This window comes from Topomyia yanbarensis, chromosome 2 (genome assembly GCF_030247195.1).
Source record: "Topomyia yanbarensis strain Yona2022 chromosome 2, ASM3024719v1, whole genome shotgun sequence".
Lineage (NCBI taxonomy): Eukaryota > Metazoa > Arthropoda > Insecta > Diptera > Culicidae > Topomyia > Topomyia yanbarensis.
Genome location: NC_080671.1, coordinates 108,076,789 through 108,095,720, shown reverse-complemented (window position 1 = coordinate 108,095,720; position 18,932 = coordinate 108,076,789). Strand labels below are relative to the sequence as shown.

Here is an 18,932-nt window from a genome sequence, read left to right as displayed (position 1 = left end):
GCCCTGCCGCCGCCGCAGTCAAACACATTTCACACTCTGCATTCCTTCTCATGCAATTTTAATAACGTCATATTCAGTTTCGATTAAAAATTCCACCTCAAGCGAGATGTGCTCGGAATATCGTTTGACGATTCGTTTGGTGTGTGTTTGTGTCTGTGTGTATGTGCACGGGAGCGCTGCAAGAATTTCCTCTCGATTGTGCAAATCGCTCCCGAACGGAAATAGCACTCCAAATGAAATTGCATATCTGAATCGACTTTTCTCGAGCTGTTTTTCCGTCTCTCTCTCTCTGTCTCTACCAATACGCACCAGTTCGTAGGGGGTGATCAAGTGCTCTAACTTTTCAGCTAGAAAGTTACGTGAAAGGCAGTGTAGAGAGAGCGGGCAAAAATCGTTTATGAACACATCCGCTTCGTTTTCACCCCCGTTTGTGGAAAAAACAGAGTACTGTGCCTTTGGGGATTGGGATAAATTTCCTCAGCTCGGTTCGTGCCTTCGTGCCGGATAGAAGACAACAGACAGAAACGAGAAGTGCACATTCCTCCGGTGTGCGTGTGATTCGTCGGTTTTCCTGAATTTCCCATTTCCGACCACCGGCAAACAGCTGTTGACGCGGGCATTGAAGTAGGTTGGTCTTATGGGTGCAAAGTTCACTTCGAGTGCTCACTTCGGGCCGTGGTCGGATTTGGTGATTGCTGAGCGCAAAAAAAAAATAAGAAAGGACTCGGCCGTTTGATCTGAATTTTGACATTTTCCCGGGAGAAGGTTTCACGTTATTTAACGTGCAAAGAGTTTTTTTTGCGCTTTGGACTTTTTATGCTAGCCAACGATTTCTGGGCAAGAAATCACGTTCCCAAACAGTTGCCGCCCACTTTTAATTAATTTTCCAACCTTGGTTTATCATGCCATGAATACTAACGATAATTTTTATTTTCTCTTTTTTCCCCACACAGGTACGTAAGGGCACAGCGTAATGACATCATCAAAGAGATTTCATTCAAGCGAGGGGGATGCCATTAGCAGGTGACTCTGACTTTGAGATGAAGATGAATATTTAAATATTTCAGTCCATTCCAGTAAGTTATTGGGGATCACTGTTTTCGAATGTAACATAGGAAATCTGTGATCTTCCTCTACACCAGCTTTAGATTGACTGAAAATGTTACCTATTAATCTCAAGAATTTTTGACAGAAACACATGATTTATAAGATACGGCCTCGTGTGTTACAGCACAAAGAGGGAAAGTAAAGGGAGTTTTATTAACCATAGTTTGGGGTAAATATTCAGTTACAATGAATTTAAAACAATGGCAAATCAAGAATCCATAGAAATGTCCAAAATTGTTTGAAAATTTCAGATCTGGCAGACGATATGTAGATGTGGTAAAACAGTTGCGCTCTGCTTCGGTCTGATTTGGCGTCCTGCCACTATTAACAATTCTAAGGAATTGCGCGAATTTAACGCTGGTTAGATTTAAAGATATTTTAAATTTAAAGTACAACTCGGCAGAAATATCAAAGAAGCGAGAAAATTAAATGAACTCTAATAAAACTACTAATTTAATTAATTACCTTTAAATTATTTGTTACATTTCTGATAATACCTGCGGCAGTTACTGGTAGAAAGAGTGAGACACAAATAACAAAATAATCCCATAACCATTGAGTTAACTTAACGCATAGCAAATCGTACGGATATCGAAAACAAAAAAATACTTTCGAAAGTGTCGCACTCTCCTGATTCGATTTCAATTGATTGATTTTTTTCCACTCTTTTCTCAGTGGTGGTGTGATCACCTCTTTCAATTTATTCCGTAACGAACAATAAAGAACGAGAGACTCTCACGTAAAAAAACGACATGGAATTGAAACGTTTCTCTCAAACTATTAATTGATAGTTTCAACCAGCCGCAACATTTTAGTCGCTCTCCGTGGTTGTCTATTGATGTTTGTTCCCTGTGTCGTCACGTCGTTTTCAAGCTTTATGGACAGTAATAGAGCGGACATTACAAGCAAATATTGATAGGTATTAGAGTGATTGATTGACTAATATGTGATTTAGTAACAATTAGCATCCAATTGATAGTCCTATTGCTACTGTTCTTGTTAGTAATATACAGGAGTGTTTGATTCGCATCTCTGTAAAACCGCTGTTTTACCGTTTTTTGCACTGTTTACCTTTTCATATTTTTATTGCTTGTTATACGACGGATTTTCGGATTAACAGTGGTTTTAGTACGGAACAAATTGCTCGCATAAAAATGATATTAAGTATCAATAAAAAATACTATTGCGTTAAAACTTCGCGAAAACAAAAACTGTCATCTCGGATATAGCGATTTCAACAAATTGAACTATTCTTTTTTGCCTAGCACGCATGCATTTGATGCCTGGTGTTTGTACTAAGAGTTCAGTACACTGACCTAACACCTAAAGAAATTGTGTACAATTTAAAAACTTCATTTTAAAAACAAACCTAATTCTGGTCAAAAGCTAGTCTCGTATGCGAGTTCTGCTAGACGTGACAATCACTAGCGATTCACTGCTCGTTTTTGGATAGTTCAAGTACTCAGTATTCTGTAAAACTTCTACTATTTTATTATATAATTCCTTTATTTTACTCGGTTCAATGCTTCAGCCAAACGAAGCCGAGGGCCCTTTATATATTTCCATGATACAAACAATAATATAATAAAACAAGTTTTAATGGTACAACTTTGTCTTGGAGGTTATTCATTTGAATCTCGCTGCTGTACACTTCCGTGTCATCATCGTGACTGCTGCCTTCATGTTCGCGAACATTTGTTTTTATTTTGTTTCTTGTTCTTACGAGTTAGCAGTGTGAACTTTCTCAATGATGGTACTGGCTGTTGATTTTGAAATACTTGTCGCAGTTTTAGCCTTTGGCAATATATCCTGAATACCACATCTTTTTTTCCTTTTTTTATTTCGACTATGTTAGTCACATTTTCTTTTTTACATTTTAACGACATTCAATTAGCTAGAGATTACTGGGTAGGGAAAGTTATGAAAATTAGAGCCATAGTACTCAAGTGAGAGCAAGGATGTGAAGTAAACAGATCGGAAAACTAGAAGTGGCAGGGTCATTAGAGCAGGCTTAATATTGTACGGACTTAATTTTTGTCTTCTGCTAATGAGGGTCGAGCTTAGGCAGCATAACTACGAATCACCGGAGTTCACTAGCATGTGTCCTGGTATAGATAGACATGTCCATCTTTACCGTGGCAACCGACGCAATACCACATATTTGGCAATTGTTTGTCGTTCAGGAAATGGTTCTAGAGAGATTGTGAATTGTAATTTATTTCCATATACAAGCTGTCTTCAGCGATTAAATTTTGTTTGATTTGTGTGTTTCGAATTCATTCCGTCAGTAATTAGCACCAACTGGTTAGACGATGTATCTAAAATAGTACCCAACTTAGCACTAGTTAGACCAAAAAATCCAAAGAGCTCACACGAAACATGTGAACGCCTAAAGCATTTGACTTGCTCCGAATGATGTCCTGGGAAACAAATACAGAAGCTCTAGGTCTAGGTTACGAGAAAGCGAAAACTAACTCTTGTTCTTTGGCCAGATAAACAAACGCCTGGCATTATGCAATTTGGGTACTAGTTTAGATACATCGTCTAACTAGACACCCAATTGGTGCTAGTTACTGACGAGATGAATTCGAAGCATAAAAATCAAACTAAATTTGACTCAAGTCTTGTGCCCTTAATGCGCCAATTCATTTAATCAAATTTTCTCTTTTCGGAATTAATATTGCGTAATGTCCTCACCGGTTTCTGAGCTGGGTAGTCCGCAATGAACCGTCTTGTTATACAGCTCTATGACTAACTACGTATTGCTTAGTCCTTAATATATGCAAAGAATTCTCTGTGTAATGGTACTATCGTATTATGTTTTGTACTGTAGGGGCAGGTAGGAGTAAATAGATCGTACCACTCACACTCTTTCCACAAACACCATTTGAAATACTGGGAGGCAGTTTCTATGTGTATCCTTAGTGATGGATTCCAGCTCTCGCAAATGTAAAATGCATCCTTTAATAGCCACGGTGCGAGCAAGTTGTATCAGATCTTGAAGACGAACATTGATTTTCTACCCGTTCATATATGTGAGGTTCTTGATTATGGCGTTGTCACACACAACCACGTGTTTTAAGTTGTTATACAAAACGAATAGTTTCACCTGAGCCAATTTATTTGTACGCTATCAACACTAAATGTCTGACATGGTACAACTCGATAAATGCAACTTCCGTAAGCCTAACCTCCATTTTCTCCGCCAGCAAATGTTTCACATTACGAAGGTTCGGTACATGCGAAAAGGCCGTAAGTCAATAGACACCATATTTTTCCGGAACACTACTTCTTGCTCCTGCGATTCACTCATCTCACAACGGCAAAAATTAAAGTAACAGTTTTGTTCTTCGAACACGGCACACAATTGGAAAGGAACTGTTTTTGTCGTTCGCTTTGCATTGATTCGGGTAGAAAAACTGAGTCTCGTGGCATTCGTCTTTGGTAGTTGGAACTAGCTATCTCCCTCAAAATTTTCTTATTAATTTGTTCTCGCACCAAACGAGATACAAATTCGCCGCCGTTTTTCTTTATTTCATTTTTGAAAAAAATAATTTCGGGATCGTCAAAACCTTAGCTTTAACATCCCCCACCCCACCATCTGGTGGTTCCTTTCATATTATGTGCCATGTTCGAAGAACAAAACTGTTACTTTAATTTTTTCCGTTGTGAGATGATCCTGATCACGAAAACTTCATCGAAATACTTTGAACCGACTTTCATAACTTTAGGACCATTATTATTTTTGCCATTTGTAGCTACCACAGCCCAATTCATAACCGAATCCGATTTTTGTGTCCTTTTTATCGCTGAAATTAAAAGGAATCAAGATTTGTACCGAGCACCTTATCCTTTTGATGGTTCAATTTGCGGCTTACTTCGAATTCAAATAGATAACGACAATATCAGGATGATCTACTAATTTTGTTGGCCACAGCCTTGTCTTTACAGAGCGATGTTACTTTTTGTCCCGGACGTCTAGATGCTCCATTTCCATCGTGCAATCGTTTCTTGCATCGCCAGACAAATGTTCGATTAACATCTAGCAGTTTTTTGTGTCTCCAACGAACTTTTGTTACTTTAATAGTTCCAAAAGTGCAAAGCGCTTGAATCCCCATTCCATAGTTCTGCCTTTTTAACAACATCACTAAACATTTATTACATTAAGTTTATCCCAGAAGAAAGCATTTCCATGCGCACCTGACTTTGATTTGCTCCCAGCGGTTTGTAATTGAAATTTGACAGATCAAAACAATGGGACCGTTTTTCAACGTCATCCTGTAAAGTGTTTTCACTTCAATAGCATATTGAACGTTATCAATACTACATTTCTTGTATGATGTAGTTGAATATGGGACACTATCGTACGATCAAGCTTCATTTTCACCTTTAGCAACTGTTCCTCCTCGCACACTGTAGCTCTTATTCGAGTTTGTGTAAAGTCGATCGCAACAATAGTTCCCCTTAGTGGGCGCACTTTGTGTTTTTTTCATTTACTCATCTCGCTCACCGTACGGGGCAACTGAACTTTCCTGTCACTGTCCTGTAACTAAGCGACACGGGTAAAATGTGATCGTTTACTTTTCTGTGATCGAGTGATGTGTTTTTAGCTTCTGCTCGGTGCGAGATCAGGTGGAAGACTGGGGGCAGCATTGGAATCGACCGATACGAGTTGTGGTCGGAGGTAGATGTTCCCGGTTTTGGAATGGCGATAGCTCTCCATTGATTTCAGTCATGCGGGGCAAACTTTTGTTCAAGTTACAGCGCTAAATAATTGACTACATTCAACACAAGTCGGGTCGGAAATTCCGCATTCTGCTAGTTTTATTGTACAGAGTAGCTACCCAACTTCTAAATAAGAGATATACAATATTTCACTTCTTAGCTCCAAATAGCTTTCCGAAATTAGATTTTTTTATAATTCTCACGTTTTTCCTCTCTACAAAATATTAAATATATACGATAAAAAGTTGAATAGTACCGTTTATATCTACATCATTTGCATCGATTCATTCTACTACCTCTGATTTTTGACGTAGAACTACGTCTTTGTTTTCGATATGGGGATGCACTTTGCAAATTCCACAAAAATGGTATGTAACGAAAAGTGGTCTAATTTTAAACGTATATAACTTAGCCATCTCACGATAATTTTTCAAATTTTTCTCACATATCGCCTCGAAATATTTCTAAGAAAAGATTCCAATAGATCAACTCAAAGATTTTTGATATCATGAATTCAAAAATTTGGTTAGTGTACAACCTAGCCAAAGTATCACGTATTTACACACAGAAGATAGCGTTTGTAACTAGCGCGCTACGCTTCTATGAATGACATCATTATAGACTATCTAAAGAACGGGTTTTGTCGGACAAGCCCAGTTGCCTGTTGAACGGCGGGCGGAGCAGATTATTGCGTTGTGTGGTTTCACAGCTTAGAAGCCAGTTGAGTTAGAAATCCGTTACACTGGAGGTACGCTACCCAGTGCCGTCCAACACTCGACTGAGCTTGTCCGTTCAAACACTAAGCTTTCTTTTGTGTTGTGCTCGTACTCCAGCACTCTTTTATGTACAATCTCGAACACAATTATTCGTACTCAAAATCGCTTGTACATTCGAGCTCCATTTGCAAACACGGTTAATATAGTGCTGTGGTACTAGTTGTCTCTTTCGCTCTACCCATCATCATCAGCGTTAACTCATTTTGCTTTGTGCGGTTGGGTTTGAGGCGAATGTGTAGGTAGGTATATCTAATTTGATAGCAGGATGGTAACCCCCTAGATTTTTCTGTAATGTCACGGATTTTATCACAATTTTTTAATTCTGTGGACACTGTAATTGTACGTTTCAATCCTAAATATCTCAGATCATGTTTATCGCAATGACTTGATGTATTCGACAAAAATTTTCTGAAAGATTTTCTGCATCACTTGAATTTAGTTGAGAAGTCAAATTCGATTCAATTCACCGAATAGTGAGATTGGACCATCCTGATATCATTTATCACATTTTTATTGCCCAATCACTAAAACAGCTAATATTTTTTCGCATTAATTTCGTTACAAAATTTAAACGCAATGCGCAGATCCCAGGAGCAACCAATCGCTCCCATAATTTGCACAGTCATTTGTAACCACAAAAGGAACTAAAAAAGTGCTGTGCTCGCAATTTAGGATGATTTTATTTTTTTCCATGCAATCTTGAGCCAGTCTAACATCTAGTTATCACACTATGGTTACACCACAACAATATTCACGCTATAAAACCTTTGGAGCTCGAACAAATTGACGGAGCACTGTGAAATTCCGCTTGTCAAAACAGGAAAAAAGTCACACGCTCCGTTCAGGTCCCCAATAGCTTCGTCACCGTCCAGCAGAAAGGTACTTTGATTTCACCTAGCTCAGCGTTAACTCGTTTCCCGTTTTTCTTCCTTTGGCGTTTATTACAACATATAACACCGAAACCCTCCAAACAACAGTCAGTAAGTTAGACTGTCAGTTAGTCAGTCAGTCAGTGTGGCTAGAAACCACCTGTTTTGCCTCGGTCCGACTGCAGCGTCTATTGCTGCCGTCCACCGACAACCGCGACCGCGGGGTAGAGCATGGAATTCGGATAAGAAAAAACTATAAAAAATAACGAACATTTTGCCTCGAAGCACGGAATGCTAATCGTTGCTGTTGTGGGTGGAAAAGAGTACTAACAATTTGCAACTACTTTAATATATACCTTGTATTTGAACGCGCCGGTAATGAGCAATAAAGTTGGCCGCGAAAACTGCCGATGGCTGAATGGCCGGGGTGGGTGGTTGGTTGGTTGGTGGAAAATGGCAACAACACAATATAAACTGGTTTGATGGTTTTCGCCGGTCAATGTTTTAGTGGGTAGTGGAATATGATCAGAGCGACAACATTGTTGCCGGAGGGAGACGTGCTAGTTTCAGCAAACATGGCTAGACATTTCGAGCGTATGTAAGCAGAACTTGAAAATTGCATTTCAGGGTTAGACGGTGGTAGGGTTTTGCGCGATTGCTTTCGATAGTGAATCGCGTTAAAATCGTATCATGCCCAACCGGGGGTTTAGGAATGGAATATCGACCTTTTGATTGACTAGCGGTACTGTACATTGTAAGACAGATGGAGGAAACGTTACGGGTAAATGGGTTTCTCGTTTATTACGACGGAGAAATCAAACAATCGCTTAAAATATTGTATGGTGGTGCTGTGGAATAGTGGTGAAATGGCAAGTCAGTCATCACTTGTTCGAGGACTAGGACTAGGAATGATTTTATTCTTGATATTAATAAAATCATTGCCTCTACTGGGATAGACTTATTATACCGATGTTGTAATAAGTGGAACACCGACTACTTTAGTATAGCGCAACGTCAAAAAAGAAAATTCTATAGGAATCACAGATGAATTTACGCACAGTCAAAAACCTTTCTTTGGCAACCGAAAACGGTAGTTTAATATTCCAGCAATCGTTCGTCATAGGACTATGTTCAGTAAACGCGTCAGGCGACCACCGCAATCACAGCCGCCTGCGCGTCAGCGTCACACACATTCGGCATAGATATGTTGACGGTTGGTTGGAACGTGCTTTGCCTGCCATAGTAACTAGGTATGGCTAGCGTTACCTAGCCGTTCAAGTGCTGGGGAAGGTGGCTATCACGCGACGCGTCGCTCGGTCGCCTACAATTGCGAGTACTTGTAGGGCTCTGCATCGGCGCTGTGTTGTGGATTCAGTTTATACGATCGGAAAATAATAATAGTAGGTATGTAATAAATGAAATGTGTATCCCCAAGCGGCGGAAGGGAGTACCGTAATCGGCTTACGGTACCTCTGACTAACTGGCTGACAGGTGCACAGTGGAATGGATTGCGGAAATTGTATAGTAACCAAAATTTTTACGTTGGAAGTTTGATGAGTAGTGGAATGTTTTATAATTCATATAGTAAGCATGATTTCATGAACTAAAAGACGAATATCACGCCAACTCGAACAAATGTTGGCTGCACCCTCTCAGATTTTAATGAAACTTTCTGTACATGAGAACTTTGTCCCAAAAAGCCACTTTGCATACTTTGTTTTTCCAAAAATGATGTAGACTGTCTTTTGAAAAGGGACATCATTTATCATTTTTTTTTTTTCAAATGGCTATAGTCTAAAAATGACAAATGCTACAAAAAAATGTTGTAGTAGTGATTTTAAAAAAAATAGTCAAATTTTTGAATCAAAATATTGAAAAAATTCTTCATCGACTCCTACACTGAAAAAATCAATTTTAAAAATTTAAAGTCGTAAAGTTTAAAGATTTACAAAAAAAAACATCTTTGATTTGGATGAAATTTTGTTCCGAGATAGGTAATTATGTTCCCTACCTACCGTCAAAAATTCAAGCTGGGCACTTTCAAGGAAGTCGAGCTATTTGGAAAAAAATTCCTTGTCCAAACTGAATTTATTTTTCAGTGTTCATTTCATTTATTTAGTTCAACATCAATTTCATGATGACACTGAATCAACAGTTTGCCTCCACAATACACGATTTGTAGCTGCAGCTCTCCAACGTCGGTTACGCCCAACACTCGCCAAATCACGTTCCACATGGTCCGCCCATCGTGCTCTCTGCGCTCCTCGCCTTCTTGTACCAACCGAATCATTAGCGAACACCATCTTTGCAGGATTGTTGTCCGACATCCTTGCAACATGCCCTGCCCACCGTATCCTTCCAGATTTGGCCACCTTTTGGATATTGGGTTCGCCATAGAGTGCAGCGAGTTCGTGGTTCATCTTTCACCGCCACACACCGTTCTCCTGCACACCACCGAAGATCGTCCTTAGCACCCGTCGCTCGAAAACTCCTAGCGCTTGTAGGTCCTTCTCGAGCATGGTCCAAGTCTCGTGCCCGTAGAGAACCACCGGGTCTTATAAACGTTTTGTACATGGTGCATTTGGTGCGGGGGTGAATCTTTCTTGACCGCAGTTTCTTCTGGAGCACATAGTAGGCCCGACTTCCACTGATGATGCGTCTTCGGATTTCACGGCTCACGTTATTGTCAGTCGTTAATAAGGATCCTAGGTAGACAAAATCCTCCACTACCTCGAAGGTATCCCCGTCGATCGTAACATTGTAGACAAGTGGATGAGTTCTGCTGCGATATTATCTTTGCCAGCTGCTTTGTTGTCCTTGAGCTGTTGGATGGCATCCTTAACTTCCCTCAACGTGGGAGTTGGTTCATTCCCGTCCTCAACTGCACTGGCCTAGTCAAATCCTCCGTTGCCTTGGTCATCTGTACCTGCATTATCCTCGCCGTTCAGGTGCTCGTCAAAGTGCTACTTCCACCTTTCGATCACCTCACGGCTGTCCGTCAGCAGGCTCCCGTCCTTATCCCTACATGTTTCGGCTTGCGGTACGAAGCCTTTGCAGGATGCGTTGAGCTTCTGGTAGAACTTCCGTGTATCTTGAGAACGGCACAGCAGTTCCATTGCGTCGCACTTCGCTTCTTCCAGGTGGCGTATTTTTTCTCCCGGAAGAGGCGTGTCTGCTGACTCCGCTTCTGTTTGTATCGTTCCACATTCTATCGGGTTCCATGCTGCAGCATGACCGCTCGCGCTGTATTCTTCTCCTCCAAAACCGCTCTGCACTCCTCGTCGAACCAATCGTTCCGTCGTCTCCGTTCCTCGTACCCGACAATGTCCTCAGCTACGTTGTTGATGGCTGCTTTTACTGTTCTCCCTCGTCCGGCAACGCTGGTTCGAGGTGCTGCGAGTATGCAGTGGCGACATCTGGTTGCTTCAGTCGCTTCAAATCGTACCGAGGCGGCCGTCGGTACCATACATGATTAATGACGGATAGTTTTGGGCGTAATTTAACCATCACCAGGTAGTGGTCAGAGTCGATGTTAGCGCCACGATAGGTCCTGACGTCGATAATGTCCATCGATCAGGACGTGATCGATTAGCGATTAGCGATCCGTCTGTATCGGTGATCTCCAGATGTAACGATAAGGGAGGCTGTGCTGGAAGAAGGTGCTACGAATGGCTATGTTCTTGGAGGCGGCGAAATCAATGAGTCGAAGCCCGTTTTCATTCGTCAGCTGGTGAGCGCTGAACTTTCCAATCGTCGGTCTGAATTCCTCCTCCTGGCTTACCTGAGCGTTTATGTCCCCAATGATGATCTTGATGTCGTGGTTTGGGCAGCGGTCGCATTCTCGTCCCAGCTGCGCGTAGAAACCGTCTTTGTCATCATCGGTGCTTCCGGAGTGAGAGCTGTGCACGTTTATTATGCTGATGTTGAAAAAACGGCCCTTGATCCTCAAACTGCATATTCTTTCGTCAATCACAATAAAAGCAGTCCCTAGCTCATGGCTGTTGCCGCAGCTCTGGTAGATGGTATGATTTCCTCTAAACGTTCGCACCATGGATCCTGTCCAACACACATCGGCGAGTACGCGGGTGCTCCTGATGAAGTTGAGAGATCTGCAGTTCCAAGTTTCCGAGCTTCCAATCGCTAGTCCCTTTTCGTCGCAGTGGTCGTCGCCATTGGTTCGCATTCTTATCTTGTTGACTTTTCGCTGCAATTGATTTTTACGGCTAGCTCGCAGGGCCTGACACTAACTTTCCGGAGGACCATAGTGCACAGTTGAGCTTAGAGCCCTTCACTGGCACTCGGGCGATGATCAGCCGTCCCCTAACATGGGGAACAGACGCTGTTTTGAGCCTAGTCTAATATACCAATGGACTCAGCTCGACAAAATTGGGATAATGTCTGCATGTGTGTGCGTTTTTTTCCAAAAAGCCCTGATAATACACCAAAAAATATACAAAACCGTAACGTGAGCCGTGAAATCTAACCGACACACCAAAACCACCGCTCTTTCACAGAAGCTGATTCCTTCCTGGCACTACTTTACGGATTTACTTCGGGGAGGGTTTTTTATGTGCATAGTACCCACTCTAATTCACCTACTTAGTAGTTCGATCCTTCAGTAGGGTTTCAGCACCACACCACGACACACCACCAGTTCTCCACCATCCACACAGACTGGCAGTTTCTGCATGGCAGTCGGAAAGCTAGCTGAGGTTCGAGACATAATGCTCTTCCCCTGCGAAGACAATCTGTGCGGCAAACTTCAGATTGTCTAATTTTTCGAGCCCTTCGGCTCCCTTGTGCCATTCAGCACCACGATTCGCTTCTCGTACCATTAAGCACCACTTTCTCGTTGAGCTCCAGACTTGTTCGCGAGCTACTCAGTCTAGTTCCCGACGATGGGCCTAGCCTACTCCGACGGAGAATTCCCCGGCGAGAGAAGTTCTCCCGAAACCGAGCTGTAGATTTCTAACAATGATGCCGATACCGATGTTCGTTTCCGTGGGCCATTTAGCTCCCCGCTTCTTCCCGATATACTCTATCTAGTCCCCGACGGTGGGCCTAGCTTACTTAACGGGCCAGCCAGTAGTTGCTGAGATCCATCCAGCGATTCTGGTTGGAGTGTATCTTCCGGTTTACTGGCGCCCCAACGACCCACTGCTATCTATTCGGCGCGGTCTACTCGGTCTAATCCCTGGCGGTGGATCTGGCCTACTCACGAGCTACCCGGTAGAGTACCGAGGTCGGTCCGGGTATTCCGGTCAAGCCTAGAGTCCGGTACACTGGCGCTACGACGACCCGAACTCGGTGCTACGTCGCGTACTACTCAACTGGTCCCCGACGGTGGATCTAGTCTAAACCGACGAAGAATTCCCTGGCGGCAGAATTTCTCTTGAAACCCGATTTGTGGTTTCACGGCGACTTTCTAGCCAATGGTGCTATTTTGTTGGTTCCGTCACCACTTCCTCTGCAGCCACTATGTTTACCGTGTCCCAGGTATGCTCGTCAAGGCAAATATCTTCGACGATATTGTCAACTGGCACACTAGGCATACCCCTACGAACTTCTTCTAACTTATGGTGTTCTAATCCCACGTGTTCCGGTGTCTATTGCACGTTCACACACTCCGGGCAAAGGAGTAAAGAAGTATGTCCAAACCGATGCAAGTACTTCCGGAAACATCCGTGCCCGGACAAAAGCTGCGTCAAATAGAAGTTCACCTCTGCATGCTTCCTATGACCCAAGCAAACACATTTGAGATGACCTTCCTTTCTTCGCGTCGTCCTATTACTGCTGTCATTTAGCCAACGAGTCCGCTCGGACCAGTCTCCTTGCATTACTTGCATTTCTCCGCTGGTAGCATTCCAAGATAACGCGTACTACCTCCGACGATATTGTTCTGTACGCACTCGCGACTCGTATGGCCTTCAGCCGGAATGTCCTGTTCAGCATATCGGAATATAAATGACGAAAAAGTAGATAGCAGACGTCTCGTGCTGCTTCTCACGCGGCATTTGGCATGATTCTCGCTATTGCGTTCGTTGGCCTTGCCGACTTTACGCAGGCGTAGTCGACGTTATTGTTCAACCAGTCGCCGATTTATCATTCCCAATTGCTTCTGTGCACGCTTCGATCTGCATCCGCTGAGCAGCGTTGTAGTTGCTGACCAACAACACTTCTGTCTTGTGGTGAAGGATTTGCAGCTTGACCCCGTGCATTCAGCTCTCGATCATGTAAAGTACCTCCTTCACCGACACCTCCACTTCTTCAAGTGTCTCAACCATCACCGTTAGTGACCCGTCGTGCGCGATTCCACAATTTTCTTAGACAGCCACAGTGCTAAGACCCCATCGTATATTCCGTTCCAAAGAGTTGGATCGAGAATGGAGCCCTGAGGAACGCCCACCGTGACTCGCATTGACTTCTGCTCTTCGCTCGTCTCGTACAGAAACACTCTAGCTCATCAGGATCTGGCATAGATAGACAGGAACCCCCATTCTGTGCAGTGCTGCAGCGATGACTTCCCAGCCGGCCCTGTAAAATGCATTCTTCACATGTGTCGTGACCACTGCGCAGTATCGATCTTCCTTTTCCACAGTCGATGCTACTTTGCATCTTGGACAGTCCGCGCTTTCCCTCCGTGAATTTCGTCAACCTGTTAAGGATGATTCTTTCCAGGAATTTTCCAGTGTATCCAGCAATCGCACGACTAACTTCGCTAGAGCTTCCCGCAGGATACACCCTCTTGTGTTGGTTACTTTAATGCCTCACTCCACACTCCAGGCGGTGAAGTCACCACCAACGACAACTGGCTTCCGACCGATCAACTGCTCTGTTAGCTGCTTGGTTAACTGCTCCAGCATAAGGCTTAACTGCTCCACTGTCCACCTTGGAGGAGCGTAACAGTTGCACATAAAGACGTCGTTGATTTTGGCGATCTCTTCTTGAGTGGGGAATCTGCCCATAACTTGTAGCACCGCCGTTCCCGATCTATCCGCCACCCAGTTACCTCTATCAGACGGGCTTGATACGGCTCTGCAATCAAAAGGACATCACATATAGTTTCTCTCGTATACTGTCATGAAAGTTTCTGTACGGTGCCACAGTGATTAATATTTATTTGGGTTATCTTCATTATCGTTGGCCTGCGGTCACCTGCTTGTAAGCAGGGCATTTAAAGCCACCCGTCTGATGATCGTTTCCATCCGCTGGAGTGCAAAGCAAGCATTTCGGCCTCTGCGTGCAGTCTCCCCGCATTTGCAGCACATCCCGGATCTATCCAGGCCTTTACAAGCCCCTGCCTAATGTCCAAAGCCCAAACACTTGAAGCTTTTCTCCGCTTGTTTATTCACTCGTGGGGCAGCTGTCAATGGGCATCTGCCTCCCTTCAACGCCGCGACAGCGGTTACCGGTAAACGAGTCATCGTTGTCTGAGTTCCTCCGTATCTCTTCTTTATCGTCATGTGCACCTCACCCAGGTTACACTGCTACTTCTGTGCACCTCTCAGGTCGTCTTCCGTCGTGATTTCATCAAGGTCTTTGCTCACAATCTCCTGGTTTAAGGCTTTAACTTCTGCCTTTTTACCCATCGATTAGGTAATAGTCTCCTGTAAGGTGGAGCTGGTAATCGTGGGATCCTTCTTCAACTGGATGAACATCTCGCGTTTTTGGGTATGCCTGATTCTTACCACGTTTTCCCCCAAATCCCTCTGCTCCGAGTCCTCTTTGACCTTCCTGAACAGCGCTGCATGAGTCGTCGCGTCATTGGCTTTGACGAGTACGTCGTCTCTCTTTGGCGCTTCCTGACGAATCGGAGATGTACCTTTTCTCTTCTGCTCCACATTTCCCTCTTTCTTCTGCTTTTGCCGTTTCCCGTGTTTCTCTTTCCGACCTACAACGGTACTCCAGCTTTCTCCCTGTTGGGTGACCTTTCCGTTGGCAACAACAGCGTCCTCGAGCATCTGCCTCTTGGGCCCGCCTGATCTTCCGTCTCCTGGCGCGGTTCTTGTCCTCTTTGGCGAAAACTTGCTTGTTCTCCACTCCAATCTGCTTCTCCTTCCCCTGCTTCGGGAGGGGGAGACTGGTTAGGAAGATAGCCTATGCCGACGCCATACTCATTCATGGAAGCCACTAACGCCTTTCGGATTCTGAGAACCATCCCCTTAATGTCTTTATGGACATTGTTTCTCGCATCCACAAACTTGTTGAGCTCCTCCACCAAGTGCTTCGCTGCCACTACTTTTGGCTTCTGTGGGGTGTAACTCTTCCCGCTAGGCTCTGACTGTTGTTGATGCCGCTACTGTTGCTGCTGCTTCTCCTCCTCCTCCTGGTCTTGCTGAATGACTTCAGCTGCTGCTGATGGTGGTGACCTCAGCAAACCACCTCTGGCGAACCGGGATTCGCCGTGTATGCTCCATATATGTGAGTTTTCTTCATTTTATTGGGTCCCAACTGTGTGCCGCTATCTTCACTCTTTGTGCATAGTCACCTCTTGTAATCCCAAGTCTATGAAGCAGAGAGGTCATGGTAGGGTTGGTATCCTTCAGGGTTGTTAATACGATACATTTTTCACGATAATTTATCGGCGTTACTCGTTAACGATAATGTATCGTCATCGGAAACTCCGTTAACGATAATGTATCGTCGCCTTCATCGTCATCGTCGATAATTGTATCGTCGTTTTCATCGTCATCGTCGGTTCATCGGTTATCGCAATACATTTTGCGTTACTTTCCCATTTATTGGAGTTGAAGTTGATCCGGTTAATTTTCAATTGTTTAGAAATAAATACCTATTGAAGGACATGTTGTTGGCAGTTGAAAATCAATAGTTTTGGACATTTTCTATGCACAGGGGGGTCCAACGATGCGTCAAAATGAAATAATTTAAACTTTTCGGGAAAGTGTATTATATTGAAGGGAAAGTTGTTGGCAATTGGAAATCAGTAATTTTGGACATTTCAATACGCAGAAGGGTCCGACGATGTGTCAAAATTGAATTTTTCAACTTTTCGAGTAAGTTTGTGCACAGAAGAGTCCCAGGTGCACAGTGTTTCCAAGCGGCAAAAAGGTGATCAAAATTGTTTTGACCATGAAGAAAACAAATTTTGAGCTATTGTGTAATTAGTAATTTATAGCACGCAAAATTGTAGTGTATTGAAAAAAACTTCTAAACCACTATTATTAGGCCATTTACAAATTACACTACACATTTTAGTGGTGTGGTGATTAACAGATTTTATTATAATTTTAATTTAAACTAGAAGATTCCGGATTCAAAAACAGAGAATATACATACACATTTCCAATGTTTGATTACATTTTCTAGTTAGGAAGCTTTTAGCCCCCTCCTCCGTGTCTTCTCTACACTATGTAACAAGATGCTTCATTGTTCCTTCTTTTACCCTTAAATATGTAGTGTAATTTATGAACGGCCTCATAATAGAGTTTTAGTCGGTTTTTTGAATACAGTGAAGACCCGTTTTTATCAGCCCCTTGTCGAATTTTAGGCTGATAAAACGATGACATTGGCAAAATCGGCACATATTTTTTCTGGTTCTGAAGAGACGAAGTCGAAACGCAAACACCTGGACTAACATATTTTTTCTTTCTTTTTAATAAATCGGAGCGGTTAAAATATTCTTTTTTAGTCCCTCGACAAAGCCTCATAACCCGTTCTGATCATTTAGTAAAAATTTCCCTTAAGGAGGTCTTACAGTACAGTATTATTATTTTTGTATATTTTGCATCTCTGAGATAAGAAAAATATGCTAAAGAAGGAATTTACTCGAATTTGACTCGAATGTAGGTTGGAGCCCACCAAACGATTTTGATAGTGTTTGTTTTGCTTTTTGGACACAACATTCGATAACTTCTACGTTGTAAGATATACAAATAAACTTAGATTATTACAATTCTGTATTTTCTTATGCTGAACAAAAACCACCGATGAATTATCGACGATGACGATGAATCCGACGATAAATTATCGTTAACGGAGTTTCCGATGACGTTGACGGGTGGTTAACGTTATCGACGATGACGATTAATTATCGATTAACAACCCTGGTATCCTTCATGGGGAGTAGTGTTCCTGTCCCTGCTGGCACAGGGGGGTGTTTATACAATTCATCTCCCACTGACCGGCAGTAGTTTTATGCAAGAATCTTTTTTGCATCTATTTAATGGTAAATTTGATATTATCCATAGATGCACATATGTTTAGCCCTGAAGAAGACAAGCGATAGCTCTACTGTACATTAGGGTGGGACAAAAAATAGATTCCAGCTCCGAGCAACTTTTTGGGTACCATTTGGATCCTAGAACATCTGTGCAAATTCTTAGCTTGATCCCTGAAACTAAATTTTTGCGCCCACTATTTAAAGTTTACATGGGATTTTATATGGGAAAATTAACTTTCACAAAATAATTCTTCCAGGAGTCACCCATTGCTTCTTAAAAATAAACCGTTATGTGGCTTTTGTAGGAAATTTAACACAGAAACAAAGTCTCCAAAACTGCGAAACGATCTGACGCTTGAGAAAAAAGTTATTAAGCTGAAACCAATTGATGCTGTGACGATTGATAAAATATTCATTGTTTCTAGCACCACTGTTGTTGGTTGTCCAATTATATGTAATTTTCTCTTAATGTCTCCAAACCATTTTTATATACTGTCTGGACACTTCGCAAGAGTTTTCAGGGATAAATTGAGCCTTCTTTTGTACATAATAAGAGAAAATTAAAGATTTTGTCTATAATTCGACCGTCAGGAGCAGTGATGCTATGAAAAGTAAAATTTTCATCAATCTTCAGGGCATCAATCGGTTTTTGCTTAATAACTTTTTCCACAAGCATCAGATCGTTTTGTGGTCTTCTCGACTTTGTTTCCTTGACAAATTTCCTATAAAAATCATACATCTATTTATTTTTAGGAGGTGACGGGTGACTCTTGGAAGAATTAATTTGCAAAAGACGTTTTCCCCATACGAAATCCCATGTAAACTTTAAACAGTGGGCGCAAAAATATAGTTTCACCGATCGAACTAAAAATTTGCAGAGTTGTTCTGGGAGCTAAATGGGACCCAAAAAGTTGCTCGGAGCGAAATTTTATTTTTTTCATATAACCATGTCCCACTCCACTGTACATCCAACGACCTATTTCAAGCCCTGCTCGTACATGTACATCCTGAGGTCGCCTTCACATATAGTAGGCCTCGCGCGAATGCATCCACATGTCAACTGGGTATTAGCAATATATTCGCACTTGCAGAAAAAAATACTTTTGACATATTTACAATGATAAAAATATTTGGATAAAATAGCTAAGCACTGGAAAATAACATAAAACGATCTAAGAACGCGTTGCTCTGAATTGATAATTTCAAGACATTTCTGCTAATAATTCTCCATCCTAAATCAATGAAATCGTGAATAAACTACTTGAGTTGAGATGG

General features: G+C 42.4%; 1 protein-coding gene across 3 annotated transcripts in view; it reads left to right on the top strand.

Moving 5' to 3' along the window:
* LOC131679156 (nuclear receptor coactivator 3-like) overlaps positions 1–18,932 on the top strand; it is a 496,452-nt gene that overhangs the window by 327,979 nt on the left and 149,541 nt on the right. For all 3 annotated transcript variants that reach the window (XM_058959789.1, XM_058959791.1, XM_058959788.1), the window contains exon 2: positions 954–1,023. In XM_058959789.1, the coding sequence (XP_058815772.1) occupies positions 974–1,023 (50 nt within the window). In that variant the 5' untranslated portion in view covers positions 954–973. The remainder of the gene's footprint in view (positions 1–953; positions 1,024–18,932) is intronic.